Below are 25,943 nucleotides of genomic sequence, written 5' to 3'. Positions count from 1 at the left end.
ATTTATATGTAGAAGATTTTATCAATACTCCAACAGTCAGTGCATGACCTTTTCCAAAGGTGAATTCTTTGTACTTTGCTTTAAAAATGTTGTCAAATAATTTAACTAACAGAAGCACTAAAGCGGGTGTTTATCATTTTGTGTATTGACAGTATGGTATTCTAAGTATTAATTTTATAACTACGTTTACTTGAATTCTTGTGACCCATATACATAAATACTTACAAAACATAGATTTACATTCATTGACATATCATTTTAGGAGAGAAAAAATTATTCATAGCATTCCGAACAATGCTCTCAGCCTGCTCACTTTGATGGAAAACAAGGAAAGATTGTTTCTTTGAGGTTGACTAAATTAAGTTAAAGTTGGTGCTTGAAAGCTTAATTAAGTGTGTTTTTATGCTAACTATACCAGTGTGCTAATTTTACAACAGGCTTGTTCCTTAAATTAAGTTCATTTCAAACTTTAAGCACATTCAATCAAGAGTCTCTCCAATATGTTTAGCGAAGTAAGTTTAATCGTATAGTGACCATTGTTTGTGCTATCTAGCTATTTGGGCATTTCACTGTAATGAACAGATTATTTCCATCATTCTCATTACCCCCAAGAAACTAATAAAGAAATTTAAAATTAAATAAAACCCTCTAATTCTCTCTGTTCTTCTGTGTTGGTCTTATCATGTTAATTGGTATTCATCTCTAACTTGAAAACCAAACCTTACTATGAGAAAAAAAAACTTTACCAAGTTCCTGTTGGCAACTTTGGCCACAATTCTTTGAGTTATAGTTTATATCTAATTTGAAGAAATCTTGCAAAAGTTGCAACTCATAAAAGTGGTCCCCAGGGTGGAACATTGCAGCCTATCGTTCTTGACACAGGGGACCAAGTATAGTTCCATACTGTAGGAAATGAATTAAGGAAATTAAGGTTTTCTGCCACCTTGCTTGTTGATAGCAACCTATCTATGCCTGCTCAAACATTGCAAGGAATATAAAAGTGTCAACTATCATTTTGCATAGCTAGACATGGAAGCAACTGGAACTGCATGCACCCACTTATCAAAGTGGACATTTCCAATGTACATTGTTATGATGCAGCATGTTACTTTAAAGGATTGCTACGCTAATTGCTGTTATGCACGTTTTAAATGGTATATTATTATGCTAATTTCTAAACGTAGAGCACAATCAGTGCAGTTCCAAGTTGCGGTCGAGTAACCTCACCCAATGTCATATAAATTAGTTTGCAAGGAGTGGCTCGGCCTCTTCTCCCAGTGGCACCAACCTGTACGCCTACCATTGGGCCACCATAGCACCAACCCCCTCTCCACAACATAACCAGACTTTTTTTTACAGCTCCCTACTCAACAGTTTTGCGATAAAGTTGTGAGATATGTTGATCATAGGGGCTTTTTACTTACAACTACAATAGAAATACAACTTTCATTCAGTCATCACTACATAAATGTATGTGCCTACTTATTTTGACTTAGTGGAATAGAGACAGGGAGGGGGGTAGTGTTCAAAAAATTTTCAGTTTTGTGCATGCTACGGTGGGTCAGATGGGACTAAATTTCAACTTTCATTCCAAAATTTTGACCTTGTTATCTCCAATTTGTCCATTTATTCCCCAAAATTTTACTTTTCGTTTTAATTTCTTCTTAACTTCATTTCGACTGGTTCATCGACATTTAGACCTCATAAATTCGAGTTTAAAATTCATATGCCGGATATTTGTGTCTAAACTTTCGGTTACTGCGTCTCAACTCAGTTGTCTGATAACATTTGCATGCAACCATTTATGCATGTTTGTTCAATTGTGGAAGTATGAATCTGAAATAATATGAATCTGTAATATGAATCTTTGATGAGGCATCTTCGCGATTTCCTGCTTGCAGGAGGATCTAAAATACATACATGCAATATCGAATTATTCAGTTAAATAATCAATTAAACAGCGCTGATTAGCAATTCATTTCGAATTACAGATCTTACTAATCAAATTAGGTAAAACAAGCAAAAACCAACATCACTTCATATGTGCATAGAGTTATTAATTCAAAACACTTAGTGCAGAATTAGCAATTCCAAATATGCAATTAGATCCGACTGCCATGCCAAACAAACTTAGTATAGGGTAAATAGGGAATAGAAATTTGACTTGAAGTGAATTGAATGTTATAGATACAGCGATTTGTGTTTCCAGCGTACCCTTTGAATGAGCAATCGTATAGGTAGGATTATTAATTCAAAATAATGAATTCGGAAAAATTAGTGCAGAATAAGATATTTTAAACAACAAAGTGGGTATCAGTTTGACAGTGTAACGTCGCAGAATTGAAGAAGAGTTTTATGTAGTGCACCCTTGTACTTGTAGATTTAGAATGGCTCGTCTGGTTTGGTCACGAAATCGTAAGAGATGTCTTACATACCTTCATCAAACGAACGTCTCTAGATTTGCATACCTGTCCCATCGACCAACGACATTGAGTGTGGAACGTGGATATTCCTTCTTTTGTGGTCCAAGAATTCGAAAATGCGTAAGAAACTTTAATTTATCATGTATCAACTATAAGAACGTGTAGGTAGCAGTTCTGCGATACGTTGCCTTGTGGCGGATTGAAGGTAGAACTATCTGCCAACAACCTGCGAGTAAACAAAATCTTCGCCTTATTCCTTCGGATGAAAAGACTAACATCTGCAATTTACGTCTACCATAAGGTGACCATATATTTTTCCAGAAAATCCGAGGACATGATATTGATTCAAGCCTTTGGTTAGTACTGTACCAGTACCTACAGTAGGCTACAGTGAAGTCTGTACTAGTATTAGGCCTATTATTAGTATTAAACTTAGGCACTTTGAGGTCTCACAGTGTCTTGGTGGTCAACCTTGGCTTGAAGGTAGCTGGAAGTCTTATAAGTCAATGCTAGGTGCGTTATTTTGAGAATTACATGCTATATGAAATATTTGGTACTAATTTAGAATCCGTACCATTCGACTATTTCTGTTAATCCATATCCCGCTTACTATCTCTCTCCCACATTCATGTAATCACTCCCTATCTCCACCTCCCATTCTTCTATCTCCTAATCCTAACCGGATTATACAGTTTTTATTCTGCCGATTCGAAGTAAGCTTTCCCATTCATATGGTACGGATTCTAAAGTTAGGCCAAATATTTCAAGAATCTGGATTGCCTTTATCTGTGTTTGTGAGCCATGAATGGAATTATCTTTTTGCCTAGTTGTAAACAATCACAGCTTAGCCTAGGTTCGAGCTGTCTCTATGAATTCTAATTATTCAGGGCCTTTAACAAACTCGGGGATATTCAATGGACATAAAATCCAGGGACACACTTTTCTGGGGACGGCACATGAAATCCGGGAATATGGAAACTACCTGTGAATTTCAAAATGAGTCGAGATTGTTATTCTTGGCATCTAGGCAGCTGGACAAATAACTTTAGCCTTGGTCTTTGGTAGGCCTAACTAGAGGGTATACCTGTATATCTCTAACTAGATGGCCAAATGTATACTGTGATGCCATCTCTATTCCTCCAGCTTTCTGATGAACATACATGATACATTCCCCTATTTATGATATATAGCTGGACAATGATGGAATTTGATTTTGCCTGTGAAATCTTAATAACATGTCAGGAAGTACCACAGACTTAATTGAACCTGTTATCTGCATTGTAAACTCGTGGATTGTCGTGTTTGAAGGATATCATGTAGACTTATGTCAATACGATTGCCTCAGGTGAACAAAAAGGGAGCATTTAAAAAATGACATCTGGATCATTCACCATATAATTGATGTTGCTACATTTAAGTATTTAAATGATCAACATACATGTGGAGAAATTTTAGGACTTCATTCAATTTCTATCCTGTAATGAATGATTTTGAAATTGCTTTGTTTTTATTTAGGGAGGAAGAGGTCATCAAAAATATCTTGATAATGACTTCATGGTACACAACTTGAGAACCTTGTCATCTCTTCAAATACCATGGTCCAGCCAGAATTTCCTGCAGGTACTATCAGAGTCAGCTCAGAGGTTGATGTTGTAATACGTGTTGCTTACATTCTTAACTGTATTTATGTGAACTTGCTTATTGCTTGCTTTTCACATTCCCATAAATTCCACATGAAATGCATGTGATACAAAACTGATAAATGAAATTCACAACACAGACTTGTAATACAAACACATACAATAATTGACAGTTAGATGGTGTGGAAAGCCATCTGCAAAATCATGTCTTTTGATCACCATTACCAGAATATGTAAACTGCTGAATCATTATTTCAATTACAAATGGAGAACACAGTTCAGTGCATTTAGCAGTATTTGTATTTCCATCTTTTTAGCCTGGCCATCCTGTGCAGCTCACCACTGCTCATCGCTTCCAATTTGGGGGAGTCCCTGCTAAACTTCCTGGTATCTCTGACAAAGATGTCTCAGGATGGGTGATTGTTAAGGCAATGCTTGGCTACATCTGGCCCAAAGATGAAAAAGGCATAAAAATCAGAGTATTGGCTGCTGTTGGGTTGCTATTTGGGTCAAAGGTCAGTACAATTTGTTATGGTCACATGATCCTGAATAGTGGTGATATCTTCATTCACTGTTTTCACTGATCATTCCACTGTTTTCTGCATTCATAGAATGCTTTGCAATATTTGTAACAGGAGAATTGTGACTACGTCTACTTGTAACATCGATATTTGTTCTTTACAGATTGTCAGCGTGTGTGTTCCATTTCTTTTCAAGTACGCCGTGGACAACTTGAATGAGTACCACTCTGTAGCAGAGACTGCCACTAAAGCCGGGAACTCTGCAACAATAATTCTAGCTCTTCTTGTTGGATGTAAGATCTTCCTCTATGTATGAAATACAATGTGTAGCCTAACAAGGAAAGATCAGGGCTAAATGGTCAAGTGGATACAGGTGGTGGCACTAGAAGCAATGAGACCTAGCATCTGGGAGGTTGTGGGTTTGATACCTGGCTGCAGAAGTAAGGTTGTATTTTCCTCTAGGAGAAATCCATGAAATTAAACAAAATCCAAGCCTGTATATTGGGTAGACACCATACATGAGGTGTAAGTTATAAGCCATTCAACTTTCCCCACTTGCGTTACGCAAGTTGCGTATGTGTGGCAGCTTAGCATCGTAATAAGGTATCTCTCTGCAAAGGAATACATGGAACCTGCAAGAGAGTTCAAAGCATTTCAGGGTTTGAATTGATGATATTAAACATCAGTGGCAGAATGCAGAAGGATGGTGGACTATGCATGACAAGTGTGTCAACACCATGCATGATAGTAGGCCTTGGCATAATCAAATTGTCTCTGTTATTGTTACACAAGAAGTGCAGACAAATGAACAGTATGCAGAGACTGAAGCAAACCTTTGATTTGTGGATGTTGTGGTGGACTTTTAGGAGGAGAAGAAATCCTCCTCGCATGACCTCATTAGGGATAACCACTGTTATCAACACTGTACTCATGTTGTTAGTTCTTTGTGGGTCCAGGGAGGGGCATAGTAGTGTGGTTGAGGGATGAGACAGATTCTTGCCGTCCCTTTCAACCACAGTTCCAATGTTTTCTTGATAGATGGTGCTGCTAGAGCAAGTGCATCGCTCTTCAACGAAGCCAGAAATGCCGTCTTTGCTAAAGTTGCTCAAAGTTCCATTCGAAGGGTGGCAAGGAATGTCTTTCTACACCTTCACAAACTTGATTTAAAATTTCATCTCTCCAGACAGACAGGCGCCCTCTCTAAGGCCATTGATAGGGGAAGCCGGTATGCATACAATATATTAACAGATGCTTTCACTATAAAGTTTGTTTTAATCCATCTGCTGTGATGATTAAGTACAGCTGTAGCACCCAAAGTCTTTGTGAGTTAGCTGACAGACTCTATTCAAGTACTTGTATTTGTAAGGAGATGGAGGGGGGGGGGGGGGGAGCAACCAACCAATTGTAATTCTGCTATATATTCAGAATTGCCATCAAATCATTGTGATTTTATCTTTACATTTATCAAGCCAGCAAGTGTGCCAGTCATCTGTGTTTTGCAGCCTGTAAGGCAGGCATAGGTCAGTACTGAATGTTTGAAATAGTTAAAGGCTGTTCATAACAAGTTAGTTCATTCTTTGCCAGAGGCAAGACAATCTATGTGATGGTGATGGTATGTGTGGGTGGATGTGTGTGTGTCCCCTTGGCTTGTAAACATGATAACTCACTAAGTCATAACTTAAACAGCAAACCTTGGATGAAATTCATATTGGGTGTGTGGATGCACCTTAATTAGTGCAAGGACCCTATTGTTTACAGCAGGGGTCAAAGGTCATTTGAGTATACCAGATGCCAAAGTGTTCTAACAATGAAGCTAATAACATTTGCAATGGTCAAGTCATCTGAAACTCTTTCTGATGTTCTGGTACTTGACTTTAGGATGCATTTTCCTCACTTGCTCTACAAATCAGATGATTCCATATGTAAAGGCAAGGAATTACAAAGCCTTTGGGCTTTCTGGTTTAACTTTTAACCTCTCTGCGCTCTGTGGCAGTAAGACTATATCACTGTTACTCTTGCCAGGGGTTAATACTTTCTGTGATTGAATTGAAAAAGGACAACAAACAAGTGTTTGCAAAACAGCAAAGACAATGTCAGGGAAATCAGAAAAGTAATTGTGATACCAACTGAATTATAAATCTACCATTCAGTGTGGACCAATTTTGAGTAGCTACTGATATAATACTAGCTGTCAAACAACAAATGAAGGAAAAAAGTGCTGCATTTTTTATAAAGATGCCTTTCCTGCCAGTTGTGTTATATATTATTATATAGATAAAGAAACTCTGGAGATTTTGTGATCTTTGGCTGCATATTTATCAAGGTTAAATGTTTTTTCTAATTTGTAACCATAGCAAAGAATTACCTGACATGGGTCTCTAATTTATTTCCATGTCTAATATAAAAGTAGCATCAGCACTAGATTCAAACAACTTGAAAGATTACTGGTATTTTGCAGTAATACTTTCCCGTAGGGTATATTCAAGTTCAGTTTGAATTGTCGTAAGAAATGATTGCGCGAGATAATCTAATACCATGCAACTTTCTCTTTCTCATTCACAGTGGTATAAATTTCGTACTGAGTGCTCTTGTGTTTAATATATTTCCAACTATACTTGAAGTCAGCATGGTTGGTGGTATAATGGTGAGTGCTGATGGATTATTTCACAAGTTGGCTGAGTGAGGCCTGTGGGATAAATGCGGTCATTGAGAAATTTTTGTAGTCCCTTCAAAAGTTTCCATAAACCTTATTTAAGCTGCATGTGGAACCTTAGCCTTTGGCAAAGAAAGATATGCAATACTGAAATAAGTAATTAAATAAGTAAGAAAAATTTAATTTCTCCAATCAAAAATTTCCAATAAGGAAAATTCATGTACTCGCACATACAGCAACTTATAAGAAAGACAACAAAATATAAAAATAGCAATATGTGTATATACAAATAATACAGTAAAGTGTAAAATTGTCGTAAGTCAAAAAAGTTAGGGGATAAAAGAAGTTCAGTGCCTTTTGGTTTTGAGACTGCCATGGCCTGTGTTTATTTGCCTATCTTGAAGATGGTAGCTAGAATCATCCAATGTGGAGTCTAACTTGGACTGTAGATCAAGTCTACTGAAGGCTGAGATAACATCAACATGAAGAGTTTGTATTTAGCTCCTACTTGTGATAGGCTTCCCACTTTACAGATGGACAACATGCAGTACTTTTTGATCTTTGATTTGTACGATGCTAAGTACATTGTAAGTACATCCTTAGTGAGTGTTGAAATGTGTGGATGGGGTAAAAGGTTTTACTGCTGCCCACTAAACCAATTTCATGCCCACCACTGGATTACACCCCTTTGATTTCACCCCTGAATTCTATGATTCAGTAAAGTTTGCTGTCAGGGTCTTAAATTCAGAAAGTTTACAGATTAGCAATTCTAGAGATACAAAGAGGACGCCCGGGTTACATGATATGGCAGTTATGTATACACCACATGAGTATCTTCTTTACGCTTTAAATAAGTGGGGAAGGGGGAGGGAGTGCGGGGGAGAGGATTGTTGAACAGATTACCTTTGTATTTCCACAATTGCTTTATGCCAAGCTCATAACCTTCAAAGAGAAACAAAAATTGAGGTGATTCAATGAGTCTAAACATTAGATAATTTTTGCCAAATCCCCATGCAAATATTAAGAAATAAGAACAATTCCACAAAAAACATGAGATCGTGTCACAGATATTTTTACATTCTCATTGACATTTACAGTATTATAACTTTGGATTACCATTTGCTGTTGTGACCGTGGGTTGCATTGGAGCCTATGCTGCTTTCACACTGTCTATAACATCATGGAGAACAAAGTTTAGGGTCTTGATGAATAAAGCTGACAATCAGGCAGGAAATTATGCAGTGGATTCACTCATCAATTATGAAACAGTCAAGGTAAGTGTGTTCATTAATCCTGGATGTTTTTATTAAAGATGCATGTGAGGGCGCATGCCATACTCTAAACAGCAGGGCTTGAATTAAGCAACTGAACCAATGGTAATATTAGCCATTGGTGTGCTTCCCTACCACTTGTCATAATTCCAGTAAACAATCATCCATCGTCCAAAAACAAGTCTGTGGTTTAATTAAGTTACTGTACATAAATTGCCCTCATTATTATAATTGTCATTTCATGATCAAAACATTATAAAAACTAAATTAGACACTCACGAATTGTCCGAAACTCCAGCAGTATTTGTGCCGTAAAAACCAGCTTTTAAAGCAGCTGTTGGAAGCAAAAGATAAAAATGTGTTACAAATGACCTCATGAGTTGTTTGTTCTTATTTCTGGTTTTGTTTTCTTTCTCCTTGCAAAATATGCCTTTTTGCCCTTCCAAAATTTAGAAAATTTCCTCAGAGCCCTTATGAAGGCCTGCCATTGCAATCAAAATTTGACATAAGACAAGTTCCAATTTGCGCGAAAAACGTTGCCTTGTCCTTGATCCTTAATTCATAGCTAGGCAAAACCTCCCAAATATTAGCTTGAACTAATCCTGAAATATTGACCTCATGCCAAATGAAAAACCTTGAAACAAAATGTTTGTCCTATACTACTGTTGGATACTCTTTTCTTTTTTTTTTTTCTTTTTTTCAGTATTTCAACAATGAAAAGTATGAAGTACAGAGATACAATACTGTCCAAAAGGAATATGAAGATGCGTCGTTAAAGACAGCGACCAGTTTAGCCCTCCTCAACTTTGGCCAGAATGCTATATTCAGTGCATCTCTGGCAACTCTTATGGTTCTCACTAGTAAAGGTATCATGGCAGGTAGGTGTACCATTATGCTGTCATATTTTACTTAAAAAACCTACACAATTTACGAAGAGCCATGGCTCGTAGTGCATAACTTTTCTGAGTCCGAAAGTACCAGAATATAGTTTTCAGACGTCAATTTAATCTTATTTTTCTGTTGTACTAAACTTTCTGGGTGCAGTATATTGTGAAAAAGACAATTGGTGGACATGGAGACCATGCCTAAAATTTAACATTGTAACTTTGCAGGACAAATGACCGTTGGTGACCTGGTAATGGTGAATGGGCTTTTGTTCCAGCTCTCTGTCCCACTTAACTTTTTGGGGTCAGTCTATCGAGAAATACGCCAGTCTTTGATTGACATGGGGACAATGTTTAACCTCATGAAGGTAGAAACAGATGTACAGGTAAGTTTTAAGTTCTGAGGAATCTGATGCTTTCATTCGATTTTGAGGTGATGGAAATGCTTTCTTGCGACAGCAGTCAGATGCTCAGGGGTAAAGCTTCATGATTGGTAATAAGTTTGTAAAATAATTCAGCCACAGGGTGAAACATGTTGATCTTTAAACCTGCTTGACTTATCACACATACTTATAACAAAGGAGTTTTGAGTTGATGGGAGAGGGGCGGGCGGGAAGGAAGGCATGCATTTTCAATGAAGCTGGTAACCTTTATGGCAGAACTGATGTTGCAGTATGTATTCATGATTTTCTTTTGTACACATTCAGATGTATGCATATTCTTGTTATACATATTGATATTTATGCTTATTTCTGTTTATGCATATTCATAGTAGTATTCATCATGATCTTTTACTGGTTTTCTCCACAGGATAAAATTGGTGCCCCGGCTCTTAAGATTACTCCTCAGGAATCTGCTATCACATTTGAGAATGTTTGTTTTGGTTACACTCCTGAACAAAATCTCTTCCAAGGTCTCTCTTTCTCTATACCAGCTGGGAAGAAAGTAGCGATTGTGGGCGGCAGTGGTTCAGGGTATGATTTTCAGCTGCATATTATTCCAGATTTTGTTTATCTGAGTTGTACATTTTATCTATCTTGATTCCTTTTGTTTACTTTGCTCTGTACAAGAACATTTTTGTTGTTCACTTCCTTTTGCAACCATCATTTTGTACACTCATTCTCTCTTGCTGTATTTTAAGCTTATTAGTGAATAAGTGTGTTGCAAACAATAACTCTTGTTATGATATGAATGCTACCAGTTGTTTTGGTATGGTGCTCTCACATTCAACACCAAGGAACTTTGAAATCTCTTCGTGACTGCTTATAGTGTGATGTTGTCATAAAGGTCATGCTGTTAAGGCTGACAAGGCAACTTGCAAGCCGTTATAAGTATTAGCCAGTAGGTTTCTATATTAATATTCATATATTAAACTTGGCAACAACACAACTGATTATGAGAACTTTGTCCTTGAAATGAAAGCAATTTAAATGCAGAAAAAAGTGATTTTTTTTAAACCAGATAAAGAACGACCTGGTGCGTCACAATTATTCATTTGCAATCTCAAATTCATGTTTGAATATGTTTAGTATAGGTTTGGTCCGGTGTGAAAGGGAGTATAAAATGGTCTCTCTCTAATTGACTGTTTACTATAAAACATGCCATGGTGATGCCATCTTAAACATGCAGGAGATTAACATTAATTCATTGTTTTATAGTTCCTTGTAGGTACAATTAACTTTCAAACTTACAAGTATATCACTGGAAGCTAAGGTATTTTACACAAAAGCATTTTAACTTAGCCTCTTTTTTTTTTGTCCACAGGAAGTCAACAATAGTGCGATTACTTTACCGTTTTTTTGATCCTACTAAAGGGAAGATACTAATTAATGGTCAAGATATACAAGATGTCACCTTGGACAGTCTACGGCAATCCATAGGAGTTGTACCACAAGTAAATACAAAAGCAGCTGCATGCATAAACTTCCCATTCCTGATGTAGTTAATTATATCAGTTATTATACAGTTGATAAGGGTTGTACCACAAGTCAGTATGAAGTAAATGATACCATGGTTGTTAACCTAGTTGATTGCATAAACTTCCCATTCCTGATGTAGTTAATTATATCAGTTATTATACAGTTGATAAGGGTTGTACCACAAGTCAGTATGAAGTAAATGATACCATGGTTGTTAATCTAGTTGATTGCATAAACTTCCCATTCCTGATGTAGTTAATTATATCAGTTATTATACAGTTGATAAGGGTTGTACCACAAGTCAGTATGAAGTAAATGATACCATGGTTGTTAATCTAGTTGATTGCATAAACTTCCCATTCCTGATGTAGTTAATTATATCAGTTATAATACAGTTGGTAAGGGTTGTACCACAAGTCAGTATGAAGTAAATGATACCATGGTTGTTAATCTAGTTGATTGCATAAACTTCCCATTCCTGATGTAGTTAATTATATCAGTTATTATACAGTTGATAAGGGTTGTACCACAAGTCAGTATGAAGTAAATGATACCATGGTTGTTAACCTAGTTGATTGCATAAACTTCCCATTCCTGATGTAGTTAATTATATCAGTTATTATACAGTTGATAAGGGTTGTACCACAAGTCAGTATGAAGTAAATGATACCATGGTTGTTAATCTAGTTGATTGCATAAACTTCCCATTCCTGATGTAGTTAATTATATCAGTTATAATACAGTTGGTAAGGGTTGTACCACAAGTCAGTATGAAGTAAATGATACCATGGTTGTTAATCTAGTTGATTGCATAAACTTCCCATTCCTGATGTAGTTAATTATATCAGTTATTATACAGTTGATAAGGGTTGTACCACAAGTCAGTATGAAGTAAATGATACCATGGTTGTTAATCTAGTTGATTGCATAAACTTCCCATTCCTGATGTAGTTAATTATATCAGTTATTATACAGTTGATAAGGGTTGTACCACAAGTCAGTATGAAGTAAATGATACCATGGTTTTTAACCTAGTTGATTGCATAAACTTCCCATTCCTGATGTAGTTAATTATATCAGTTATTATACAGTTGATAAGGGTTGTACCACAAGTCAGTATGAAGTAAATGATACCATGGTTGTTAATCTAGTTGATTGCATAAACTTCCCATTCCTGATGTAGTTAATTATATCAGTTATAATACAGTTGGTAAGGGTTGTACCACAAGTCAGTATGAAGTAAATGATACCATGGTTGTTAATCTAGTTGATTGCATAAACTTCCCATTCCTGATGTAGTTAATTATATCAGTTATTATACAGTTGATAAGGGTTGTACCACAAGTCAGTATGAAGTAAATGATACCATGGTTGTTAACCTAGTTGATTGCATAAACTTCCCATTCCTGATGTAGTTAATTATATCAGTTATTATACAATTGATAAGGGTTGTACCACAAGTCAGTATGAAGTAAATGATACCATGGTTGTTAATCTAGTTGATTGCATAAACTTCCCATTCCTGATGTAGTTAATTATATCAGTTATTATACAGTTGATAAGGGTTGTACCACAAGTCAGTATGAAGTAAATGATACCATGGTTTTTAACCTAGTTGATTGCATAAACTTCCCATTCCTGATGTAGTTAATTATATCAGTTATAATACATTTGGTAAGGGTTGTACCACAAGTCAGTATGAAGTAAATGATACCATGGTTGTTAATCTAGTTGATTGCATAAACTTCCCATTCCTGATGTAGTTAATTATATCAGTTATTATACAGTTGATAAGGGTTGTACCACAAGTCAGTATGAAGTAAATGATACCATGGTTGTTAACCTAGTTGATTGCATAAACTTCCCATTCCTGATGTAGTTAATTATATCAGTTATTATACAGTTGATAAGGGTTGTACCACAAGTCAGTATGAAGTAAATGATACCATGGTTGTTAATCTAGTTGATTGCATAAACTTCCCATTCCTGATGTAGTTAATTATATCAGTTATTATACAGTTGATAAGGGTTGTACCACAAGTCAGTATGAAGTAAATGATACCATGGTTGTTAATCTAGTTGATTGCATAAACTTCCCATTCCTGATGTAGTTAATTATATCAGTTATTATACAGTTGATAAGGGTTGTACCACAAGTCAGTATGAAGTAAATGATACCATGGTTGTTAATCTAGTTGATTGCATAAACTTCCCATTCCTGATGTAGTTAATTATATCAGTTATTATACAGTTGATAAGGGTTGTATCACAAGTCAGTATGAAGTAAATGATACCATGGTTTTTAATCTAGTTGATTGCATAAACTTCCCATTCCTGATGTAGTTAATTATATCAGTTATTATACAGTTGATAAGGGTTGTATCACAAGGGGAGGTGGAGGGAAGGGGAAAGGAGATTGTGCATTCCCCTGAAACCACCACAGGCTGGAATGCTGTGGGGGGGGGGGTGGAGGGAAGGGGAAAGGAGATTGTGCATTCACCTGAAACCACCACAGGCTGGAATGCTGTGGGGGGGGGTGGAGGGAAGGGGAAAGGAGATTGTGCATTCACCTGAAACCACCACAGGCTGGAATGCTGTGGGGGGGGGGGGGGGGTGGAGGGAAGGGGAAAGGAGATTGTGCATTCACCTGAAAGCATCTTAGTGTTCAAAGGGTAACGGATAAGATTTATAATTATTATGATATCTTTCACTTTGTAGGACTGTGTATTATTTCATAATACAATATTCTATAATATACAATATGGGAGGATGGATGCTACTGCAGAGGAGGTCTTCGAAGCTGCAATGATAGCTGATGTTCACAAATCAGTTACGAATTTGACAGATGGATACGATACTGAAGTCGGGGAAAGAGGATTGAAATTATCAGGTGATATATCTAAATTTGGAAAAAACACAATATGAACAGGGAGAGTGGTAGGAGGAGGGGCTTGGCTTTATGCAGCTATTGAAGGCAATGCTCCATGGCCTTTACAAATATATAGAAGTATATAAATATATATATATATTATTGAAATCGTAATGAGTTGGAAAATCAAGAACAGTGAAAAAACTTCCAGCCTCCACCGGGATTCGAACGCGGGCCTCCCGCTTTGTACGCGGACACCCTAACCAACTAGGACATGGACGCTGATTGTATGTCCAGAGGTTCGAAACCGGTAAGGAAGGTCGTAATTCCACTGTAAGCGTTTGTCACCTGTATCGAACAATGCTAGTTCTGTTTTTGGTGACATATTTTGCCTTACTCTAGAGATCAAACATGATGCTAACCAACTCGAAATCATTTGTGATTCCTAACAACCAACTTTATATATATAACTATATATATATATATATATATATATATATATATATATATAAATATATATATATATATATATATATATATATAACTATATATATATATATATATATATGTATATATATATATATATATATATATATATATATGTATATATATATATATATATATATATATATATACATATAAGGAAGGTCGTAATTCCATTGTAGGCTTTTGTCACCTGTATCGAACAATACTAGTTCTGTTTTTGGTGACATAATGTATATATATATATATATATATATATATAGTTATATATATAAAGTTGGTTGGTTGGCGTCTATCTTGGCGCAGAGTGCTCTATGTCCGGTGGACAGAGCGAAATATTTTGAGACTAGTGGAACACTAGTAGTTGTTACTTAGAGTCTCACGCGTTGAGCGGTCTTCAGACAACTACAACAACAGAGTTGTCTGAAGATCGCTCAACGCGTGAAACTCTGAGTCTCAACTAGTCTAAACACATATATATATATATATATATATATATATATATATATATATATATATAATATAACGAAAATCCACGTTTACTCCAAAAGAAAATATTATTAGAGAAAACCAGAGAAATAAAATATGACTCATAATTGACAAATTAGGTGTAAGTTTTAGATAATATATTGGAATTTTCGGTCGCCCTGGGACCTTCGTCAGCAATACTTGGCGATCGCATGAAATGTACAAAATGTAACACAATGAAAGTATGACGCTAGATAAGTGTATTTCTTATCTAGCTGGTTATTTCTTGAACGTCGGATACCCCCTTCACTTAATTAGACAGGGTATTTCCAGGGCCATTACACTTATCTAGTGTCAGACTTTCATTGTGTTACATCTTGTATTGCTGACGAAGGTCCCAAAATTGGAAAATTCCAATATCTTTTCTAAAACTTACTCCTTATTTGTCAATTATGAGTCATATCTTATTTCTCTGGTTTTCTCTAATAATATATATATATATATATATATATATATATATAAATATATATATATATATATACATATATATATATATATATATATATATATATATATATATATATATATATATATATATACATATATATATACATACATATATGTATGTATCTCTGTAAAATAAATGTTCAGAAAAGGCCTACAGTATCAAAGGAAAATTGCTATGATCAAACATTGAAGTATATAAGAGACCTTTGCGGGGGTCATCACATCAATAAGGAATCTTACAGTGATGACATATTTTGGTGTCCATGGTTTGGTCGTGTGCACAGAAGGAAGTGTCAAGAAGTATCTTCTGTGCATCCCGTACCACAAATTTCAGTCTTTGGTTGTTTTTGTAAAAAAAGAGCACTGTTTAAGTGTACTTATATTGCATCAACTGGACACTTATTAATTTCAACTTTAGTTTTCTTTTAAACAAAAAGGCACCTTTTCATTGTAAAAGTGGGAAAAGGAACTTTTTTTTTAATCGGGGGGACATATTCCCCCACCATTGGCACCACCTTCCTGAGTGCATGTGCTACAAACAATTGTAGCTATTTTCAGTATCTTAATTGATGTGTTGTCTTGGAAATAAATTAATGAAAGAAATCTCTAATATCATTCCATCTTTAGAAGTAGAAAGAACAGCAGAATATTCTCAAGAAATGTTCTGAAGATAATTCAGGTCTGATGTGTGATTCTAGTATTAAAATATGTATGACTTTTATTTGTTCTTACTATAGTGATACAGCTGGTACTGGTAATATTCTCATGCTAAACATCATACAAAAAATAACATGCTTTCTCTTGTTGTAGGGATAAGTAGTGGTTTGCTCAGTCTACTGTGTATAATCATAATATTTGCATTAAAATCTCCACAATGCACCGTTGCTAGGGACAAGCGACCAATGCTCTCTCTCTCTCTACGGTTTGTCATTCTTGTGTTGACACTCAAACTGTTACTATGTTAGTACAAGCTTGTACCCACCCTTCAATGTTAGGCTGGCGTTCAAACATAATAGTCAACTGTTGTTACGTATATTAACTTATGAATTCCTTTCTGGCTTCGGTTTATCCTAATGGCTGTAATCTTAATGAAATATTCTTTCTATTATATATCTTAGTAACAATTGCCTTATTTCAAAACAGGTGGTGAGAAACAAAGGGTTGCCATTGCAAGGACCATCCTCAAAAACCCTCCAATTATTTTGTATGATGAGGCAACATCATCTCTGGATTCAATAACAGAGCAGGTTTGTTCCCATGCAGAACTATAGGTATAGAGAGAGGTTAACATCCCTCACCCCCCCCTCCCCCTGCCCAAGAAAAAAACAGTAAAGTATAGATATATGTGTGTGTGTGTATATATACATCCTTCCATCTTCAGTTTTCTTTATGAATAAAAGAAATACAGTTCTCCACGGTTAGGAGAGGATGTGGAAGATTTAAGCAGGGCTTGTTGGAGGATGAGAATGGAGTAAAATGTATTAAAGGGACAATATGTACCGTATTAATAAACCTGTCAGATAAGTTTAAATAGCCACTTAGTTTTCTATACATGCACACCCTTTGGGAACTTCTGGGACAGTTTTGGAATATCCATTTGCTTGGTGATCTTAATTTTGTGACAAGATTCTGTGTTCACATAGTTTTGTGGTGACATTGACTGAGCAAGGACAGTTGCCATTGAATTTTGATACTATCAAACTTTGCATCACTTGTATCCCATTAATTATGAATGGAGTACCAGTTTGTCCATCTTCTTTGAAGTTTTATTTACTATGACAGAAACGTAAAATGTTACATCCCATTTGATGACAGCCTCCCCCCTCCATCTCCTCCCACTCCCCCTAAAAACAGACAAAAATGAACAATGAAAAGAATAATCCAACCAATGTTCTTGTGATGATTGTAAGCTTTTCATTTTTTGGGTTAGAATTAATTATCGTTAGTGAGAGAAAAGAATATTGGACTGGAATTTGAGCAATGAAAACACAGCTGAAAATGATGTACAGTTGACACTGAATAACTCTCAACATTTTGCTCTTATTCTATAACAATTGTTTTCTACTCTGATGATTTTCTTTTTTTTCCTTTTCTTTTTCACAGAATATTTTGAACTCCATGAAACAGATATCGACAGGAAGAACGTCTCTCTTCATAGCACACAGGCTTTCCACGATATTAGACGCAGACGAAATTCTGGTATTAAAACACGGTCGTGTGGTCGATAGGGGTACCCATCATTCACTGCTAAGCAATCCAAATGGCTATTACTCCGAGCTTTGGGCCAATCAGAACAGAGCAGCAGAAACAGAACAGATGCATGATGGGAATAATGAGAATAGTGAGGAGATGAGTAGGTGAAATTTGCAGTAAAAAGTAAAATTTCCTAAAAGTTTGTCAACTAATATAAGTTTTCCGACTTAAACCATTGTTGGTTGGGAGATGTATTTGTTTTGCTGGAAATGTCATTTTTTGTATATTTTTATCTCATACAATCTTATAGTAGATGAATAAATTGAAATATTTTGACAAATGTCAGTGCAGTATAGTTTGTTTGTTAGCATTTAACACAGCTGGTTAGAAATGGTTGCATTGCTCCTGTGATATCTACAAAATTTACTACATAAACCAACAAATTCAAAATCTAGTTGTTTCAATTTGATTAGTTTAAGTGTTGTTATGACAGATCTACACACTGTATACAAAGATTTCTGATTAGTTTAAGTGTTGTTATGACAGATCTACACACTGTATACACAGATTTCTGATTAGTTTAAGTGTTGTTATGACAGATCTACACACTGTATACACAGATTTCTGATTAGTTTAAGTGTTGTTATGACAGATCTACACACTGTATACAAAGATTTCTGATTAGTTTAAGTGTTGTTATGACAGATCTACACACTGTATACACAGATTTCTGATTAGTTTAAGTGTTGTTATGACAGATCTACACACTGTATACACAGATTTCTGATTAGTTTAAGTGTTGTTATGACAGATCTACACACTGTATACACAGATTTCTGATTAGTTTAAGTGTTGTTATGACAGATCTACACACTGTATACACAGATTTCTGATTAGTTTAAGTGTTGTTATGACAGATCTACACACTGTATACAAAGATGTTATGACTCTACACACTGTATACAAAGATGTTATGACAGATCTACACACATACAAAGATGTTATGACAGATCTACACACATACAAAGATTTGATTGTAGTGCTCCCTCAGTTCAATTTTACTTTTAGCTACTACTGTATACTACTTTTTAAAACTACAAACTTTACTCAATATGGCTGTTGAAGAATTGTCAAATTGTGTATGATTGAGGTCTGTAGGACTGCATCATGAAGTAAATTTAATCCCTAGATTGCTTGTTAATGGAATTTGTGATAAAGGTATAAGTATTTGTGAAAGAGATATGAGTATTTAATCCCTGGATAGCATGTAATGGGAATTTGTGATAGAGTTATCAGTATTTGTGATAGAGGTATGAGTATTTGTGATAGAGGTATGAGTATTTAATCCCTGGATAGCATGTAATGGGAATTTGTGATAGAGTTTTGAGTATTTGTGATAGAGGCATGAGTATTTGTGATAGAGTTATGAGTATTTGTGATAAAGTTATGAGTATTTGTGATAGAGTTATGAGTATTTGTGATAGAGGTATGAGTATTTGTGATAGAGGCATGAGTATTTGTGATAGAGTAATGAGTATTTGTGATAGAGGTATGAGTATTTGTGATATAGTTACGAGTATTAATGATAGAGTTATGAGTATTTGTGATAGAGTTATGCATTTTTGTGATAGAGTATGAGTATTTGTGATAGAGGTATGGGTGTGTGTGATAGAGTTATGAGTATTTGTGATAGAGTTATGAGTATTTGTGATAGAGGTATGAGTATTTGTGATAGAGGTACAAGTATTAATGATAGAGTTATGAGTATTTGTGATAGAGTTATGCATTTTTGTGATAGAGGTATGAGTAATTGTGATAGAGTTATGAGTATTTGTGATAGAGTTTTGAGTATTTGTGATAGAGGTATGAGTATTTAATCCCTGAATAGCATGTAATGAGAATTTGTGATATAAGGTTATGAGTATTTGTGATAAAGGCATGAGTATTTGTGATAGAGTAATGAGTATTTGTGATAGAATTATGAGTATTTGTGATATAGTTACGAGTATTAATGATAGAGTTTTGAGTATTTGTGATAGAGGTATGAGTAATTGTGATAGAATTATGAGTATTTGTGATAGAGGTATGAGTATTTATGAAAGAGTTAGGAGTATTTTTGATAGAGGTATGGGTGTGTGTGATAGAGTTATGAGTATTTGTGATAGAGTTATGAGTATTTGTGATAGAGGTATGAGTATTTGTGATATAGTTACGAGTATTAATGATAGAGTTATGAGTATTAGTGATAGAGGTATGAGTATTTGTGAAAGAGTTAGGAGTATTTGTGATAGAGGTGTGGGTGTGTGTGATAGAGTTATGAGTATTTGTGATAGAGAGTATTTGTGATAGAATTATGAGTATTTGTGATAGAGGTATGAGTAATTGTGATAGAGTTATGAGTATTTGTGATAGAGTTATGAGTATTTGTGATAGAGGTATGAGTATTTGTGAAAGAGTTATGAGTGTTTGTGATAGAGGTGTGGGTGTGTGTGATAGAGTTATGAGTATTTGTGATAGAGTTATGAGTATTTGTGATAGAGTTATGAGTATTTGTGATAAAGTTATGAGTACTTGTGATAGAGGTATGAGTATTTGTGATAGAGGTATGAGTAATTGTGATAGAGTTATGAGTATTTGTGATAGAGTTATGAGTATTTGTGATAGAGGTATGAGTATTTGTGAAAGAGTTATGAGTGTTTGTGATAGAGGTGTGGGTGTGTGTGATAGAGTTATGAGTATTTGTGATAGAGTTATGAGTATTTGTGATAGAGTTATGAGTATTTGTGATAGAGGTATGAGTATTTGTGATATAGTTACGAGTATTAATGATAGAGTTATGAGTATTTGTGATAGAGTTATGCATTTTTGTGATAGAGGTATGAGTAATTGTGATAGAGTTATGAGTATTTGTGATAGAGTTTTGAGTATTTGTGATAGAGGTATGAGTATTTAATCCCTGAATAGCATGTAATGAGAATTTGTGATATAAAGTTATGAGTATTTGTGATAAAGGCATGAGTATTTGTGATAGAGTAATGAGTATTTGTGATAGAGTTATGAGTATTTGTGATATAGTTACGAGTATTAATGATAGAGTTTTGAGTATTTGTGATAGAGGTATGAGTAATTGTGATAGAATTATGAGTATTTGTGATAGAGGTATGAGTATTTATGAAAGAGTTAGGAGTATTTTTGATAGAGGTATGGGTGTGTGTGATAGAGTTATGAGTATTTGTGATAGAATTATGAGTATTTGTGATAGAGGTATGAGTATTTGTGATATAGTTACGAGTATTAATGATAGAGTTATGAGTATTTGTGATAGAGGTATGAGTAATTGTGATAGAATTATGAGTATTTGTGATAGAGGTATGAGTATTTGTGAAAGAGTTAGGAGTATTTGTGATAGAGGTGTGGGTGTGTGTGATAGAGTTATGAGTATTTGTGATAGAGAGTATTTGTGATAGAATTATGAGTATTTGTGATAGAGGTATGAGTAATTGTGATAGAGTTATGAGTATTTGTGATAGAGTTATGAGTATTTGTGATAGAGGTATGAGTATTTGTGAAAGAGTTATGAGTGTTTGTGATAGAGGTGTGGGTGTGTGTGATAGAGTTATGAGTATTTGTGTTCGAGTTATGAGTATTTGTGATAGAGGTATGAGTATTTGTGATTGAGGCATGAGTATTTGTGATAGAGTAATGAGTATTTGTGATAGAGGTATGAGTATTTGTGATATAGTTACGAGTATTAATGATAGAGGTATGAGTATTTGTGATAGAATTATGAGTATTTGTGATAGAGTTATGAGTATTTGTGAAAGAGTTAGGAGTATTTGTGATAGAGGTGTGGGTGTGTGTGATAGAGTTATGAGTATTTGTGATAGAGAGTATTTGTGATAGAATTATGAGTATTTGTGATAGAGGTATGAGTAATTGTGATAGAGTTATGAGTATTTGTGATAGAGTTATGAGTATTTGTGATAGAGGTATGAGTATTTGTGAAAGAGTTATGAGTGTTTGTGATAGAGGTGTGGGTGTGTGTGATAGAGTTATGAGTATTTGTGATAGAGTTATGAGTATTTGTGATAGAGTTATGAGTATTTGTGATAAAGTTATGAGTACTTGTGATAGAGGTATGAGTATTTGTGATAGAGGTATGAGTATTTGCACTCTTTTACTTAATTACATGAACGGACTGTATCTGACAACAGACAAGTGACTGACATCGTCATTGTTTTTAGTCAGATGCAAAACAGGGTTGGCGATTTATTTTATTTTTTAATCGATTTTTTGTATTTATCGATTTTTTTTTGTATTTATTTAAATCACATTTTTTTTTTATTAATACATGTTTTTGATGAATGCAAATATCAAGGTAACTTAGTTTGAGGCGGTTATGAATCTCTAAATGACTACCATGAATGGTATGAGCATACAGGATTCATTATGCCACCTGGAGAAAGAAAACATCTTATGATTTTCCATATTTTTATTACACTTTTGTTTAAATATATATAGCCAACCCACTAGATATTCTAGAGTATACAACAAATACATTATTCTTGTTAAGTACTTTCACTATCTTGTTACAAAATATGATCTACTATTTATATATATTTACAACAATAGGATGTCTGCTTGACTTCCTGTTTGCTTTAAATTAAATTTTGCTCTCCATACAAATAAGATATTGACCTCACTGATACACATGTGCACACCTGTCACCTGAATGTATCTCATACTATAGTGTACATAAACGTACAAGCTATTCCGCAGAAAATTCAACCACCTTATGGTCTGCTCCACCCTTAGCCCAGAAACCGCCTTGGAACTCATAAAGCTGCTCAGCTTGTGTTATGATTTAAAGCCATGAACATGAGGAAGGACCCTTAAACTTTGAAGTACAGTATACTTGAAGTATATATATATATTGGCTGTACAATACACCTTCAAGTTTGCATTATAGTGGTAACGTTGCCAATGGTTTTATACATGTCCTTTATACTTTATTCTCTGGGGTTGATCCACACACTAACTTCTGGGTCTTACAGTATCTTAAAAATTTAAGACAAACACATTTTAAGCTTTGTCTTCATTTGATAACTTTAGCTGGAAACACCCTTGGAAACTTTAATTTACAAGTGTAAGATGACTAACTTATTCTACACACTGAATGTTACAAGTGCTATATGCTAAATAAATACTAAAGTACAGAAGCATTGCTTACAGTAGTAAATCACAAAACAAATTGAATAACAAGTTAAAACATGAAAGAAAAAAAAAAGTGTTTAAATCAGTGATTTTTTTTTAAAAATCAATTGCTTACATCACGATTTGAAATCAGTGATTTAAATCACCATGATTTTAATCAGCCAACCCTGCTGCAAAATCTCTGGTTTTGTTCAACACATCATGGGCAAATTGTTTATCCATCTGGGAACAAGATGGGGCAACCATATTTTATCTGACATATTGTCATAGGTAAGGACAGGGGCCTTATTGAGGTGTTCCCTGTTTTGTGGAAAAAAAGGTGGTTTTGAAGGTTACCTTCATAAAAAGCTCAGCCTAGCACACACTGTCAATTTAATAGTTCCCACAGTAATGACCAATTCAGTGTGGTAAAACATTGTCTGAACTCCAGACATGTTTTGGAATAGTTTTGAATGCACAGTAACGCTCTGGTAAGAGAGAGGACATCTGCAGGGGAACTCAGACATATCGTTAACCCTGTGCAAGGGCAAATTAATAAGGAGAATATGAAAGGAAACATATGTTATTGTAGACAATTTGCCTTGATGTCATTACAACCAATCAAGTTTTAATTTTCATTTAATAGGGATTGGTTTAACCCCCCCCCCCCCCCAAAAAAAAAATAGTTAGCTTTGAAGAAACCATAACTTAAAAGTTATGAACAAGATATTCAGATGGGGATGTATAAAAAAGTATAGTATTATTTCTTGTCTATTAAAAAGGAATCAACTCTTTATGTCATTGGCCATTTCCATCAAAGCAGAAAGTTTTTTGGAAAAGAAATTGAACATGTTTTCGTTCTTTGATTTCACTGAAATATTAGACGTTAGTAATCTCTGAGTTGTAGGTTTATGTCTCTTCTTGCATGTTTACTTTGTACTTTGGTCATATTTATTCAGAGTAAACTATTAAAAATCACATTACTCTTCAACAGCTGCAAATGTAATACATTTGATATTGATATGCTACTATTCAGGAACAAACATCTACCAGGTACACTTCTTAACAATTTAAGAGTTATTTTTATGTATTTATTATTTTAAAGAAACGCTATCGATATTTACTAGGATTGGTTTTTTACGTTAGAACCCTTAGGTAATTTCTTGTACCCTTTAACATTGAGCTAATGTGGGCTATCTTGTGTGGATTTGAACATTTATTTTATGATGAGTCAAGAAAATGAAACAGAGGAGAGAATGAACAGTAGGAGAAAAGATGGAGGGGGGGGGGCGTCAAGGTATCCTAACATTAAAAAGAAGTTTATAACATATTGTTTTACAGTTGATAGAAATATTTGAAACATATGTTAAAACTGTATCCTAGAGTTCCAATACTGTTCATTCTTGTCCAAGCTTTGTCATTCTGTTTCCATGCTGATAGCCTAACGTAGTGTCATTGCTTCTGTCAAGTCTTTCCAAGAAGTCCATCTTCTTTTCCAACAGTATTAGCAAAGTCATGTTTGGGTCCAGAACTTTGGATGCATTTTATTTTCCTCAGAACTTTTTCCAAATCCAAATGCACTTGGCTAACATGCACATTGACTGTTACTTTCTTCAGAATTTGGTAGCTCTTGAGGGTCAGTTAACTGTTTGTCAGGAAAGAAAAGACACATTTTCATGTCAGCCCATGGCATTTTTGCAGCCATATCTAACATTAAAATTAATTCTAATAGCATTGTACAACTAACTAACTAACAAGTACAAGTTGGGAATTTAGGAGAGGTTTGTTATGATTGGAATTTTCATCTTTCTCATTACATATGCAATGCAGTTTTCACTGCCTCGTTGACAGCCATCCTGTATGCTAGCTAGTAGAATGTTATTCCAGTAATAATCAATAATCATAATTAGATATATGTGCTTTAACATTATAATACTGATCCTTGTATCATTTTCATTAAATTTGATATTTCATCCGTTTATGTTATAATCCTGTGAATTTCCTTGTTTCAACCTATAACTCAAGTTTCTTTATTAAAATATTAGAAATACTGTGAATATTTAAAATATCCCATCCTTTAAGTTTAACTTTGGATATTGTTTCATTCATGTAAAGTCTTCTGTTGAGAGAGTGGTCAACGTAAACTTATTTGGTTGTAACAGAATTATAGCAACATTACTTTCAAAGCTAGACATTGTTGTAGTTTAGTAAGAGTATGGAAAAGGTAAACAATTTGTTGGAGGTTTGTGGTATTCTCTCAGCACATGTGTTAGTTTACATCAATATTGATTAACCTGATGAAGCTGTAGGGCAGCATAAACAACCAAATTATCCACACTCATCCAAATCTGGTAAAAACTTGGTGCAAAAGTATATTGTATCAATTGTTTTTCTTAAGAAACACTGGTCTATGTAAATCTGACAAGATAGCAATTCCCTTACAGACTACAGAGGCAGTCAATTCTAAAGGGTTAAACTAAAGGTTTACCTATTTCTGTTGGAGAGTAGCTCAAGAGAACAGTGTTTGATTAGGTCATAATGACATCATCAAGGTTTCAGCAAGTCATTTCTGGTTTCACATTTCAATGACTAAGTAATAGGCAATGAGTGATACCTCTATAACAGCTGTAGAGGAGATTTCAGTCACAATAAACACTGTAGTTTCTAGGAAATGACTGTACGTATTGTCATCATTAAGGAGTGTTTATGCAATTTACTGATCACTTGAGGCGGCATGTAAACATTACAGGGACTGACAATTCGATTCCCACAGGATCATCTTCAAAGACGGTCCAGCTTTGAAGATCCGAACCAAACCATCAGGCCCTGTTAACTGTAATGTATTTACCTATACCATCATATTGCAGTTTGATGAGAAAAGATGGAGGACCAACATTTATGAATAGTAGCCTAATGAGA

At 34.8% G+C, this 25,943-nt stretch overlaps 2 protein-coding genes across 7 annotated transcripts in view; one reads left to right on the top strand and one right to left on the bottom strand.

Moving 5' to 3' along the window:
- The window catches only part of LOC139963268 (cilia- and flagella-associated protein 298-A-like), a 16,117-nt gene extending 13,548 nt beyond the window's left edge, over positions 1-2,569 (bottom strand). Inside the window, exon 1 of the mRNA XM_071963916.1 lies at positions 2,436-2,569. The gene's annotated coding sequence lies outside the window, so the exon portion shown is untranslated. The remainder of the gene's footprint in view (positions 1-2,435) is intronic.
- LOC139963267 (iron-sulfur clusters transporter ABCB7, mitochondrial-like) lies at positions 1,972-25,943 on the top strand. Of its 6 annotated transcripts, none has more exons than XM_071963914.1 (16): positions 1,972-2,543; positions 3,939-4,043; positions 4,381-4,578; positions 4,748-4,877; positions 5,623-5,809; positions 7,147-7,228; positions 8,335-8,511; positions 9,212-9,386; positions 9,621-9,778; positions 10,203-10,366; positions 11,157-11,286; positions 14,030-14,201; positions 16,782-16,885; positions 17,742-19,162; positions 19,548-19,568; positions 21,511-25,943. In XM_071963914.1, the coding sequence occupies exons 1-14, from the start codon at positions 2,388-2,390 to the stop codon at positions 17,997-17,999; spliced, it is 2,196 nt and encodes a 731-aa protein (XP_071820015.1). In that variant the 5' UTR covers positions 1,972-2,387; the 3' UTR covers positions 18,000-19,162; positions 19,548-19,568; positions 21,511-25,943. The 6 variants fall into 6 exon arrangements, with proteins under 6 accessions (XP_071820015.1, XP_071820014.1, XP_071820013.1 ...); XM_071963913.1 differs by having other exon boundaries at positions 20,083-25,943; XM_071963912.1 differs by having other exon boundaries at positions 19,768-25,943.

The sequence above is a fragment of the Apostichopus japonicus genome, chromosome 21, assembly GCF_037975245.1.
Source record: "Apostichopus japonicus isolate 1M-3 chromosome 21, ASM3797524v1, whole genome shotgun sequence".
Lineage (NCBI taxonomy): Eukaryota > Metazoa > Echinodermata > Holothuroidea > Aspidochirotida > Stichopodidae > Apostichopus > Apostichopus japonicus.
The sequence above is the reverse complement of the archived record's forward strand: the minus strand, read 5'-3'. Positions and strand labels throughout refer to the sequence as shown.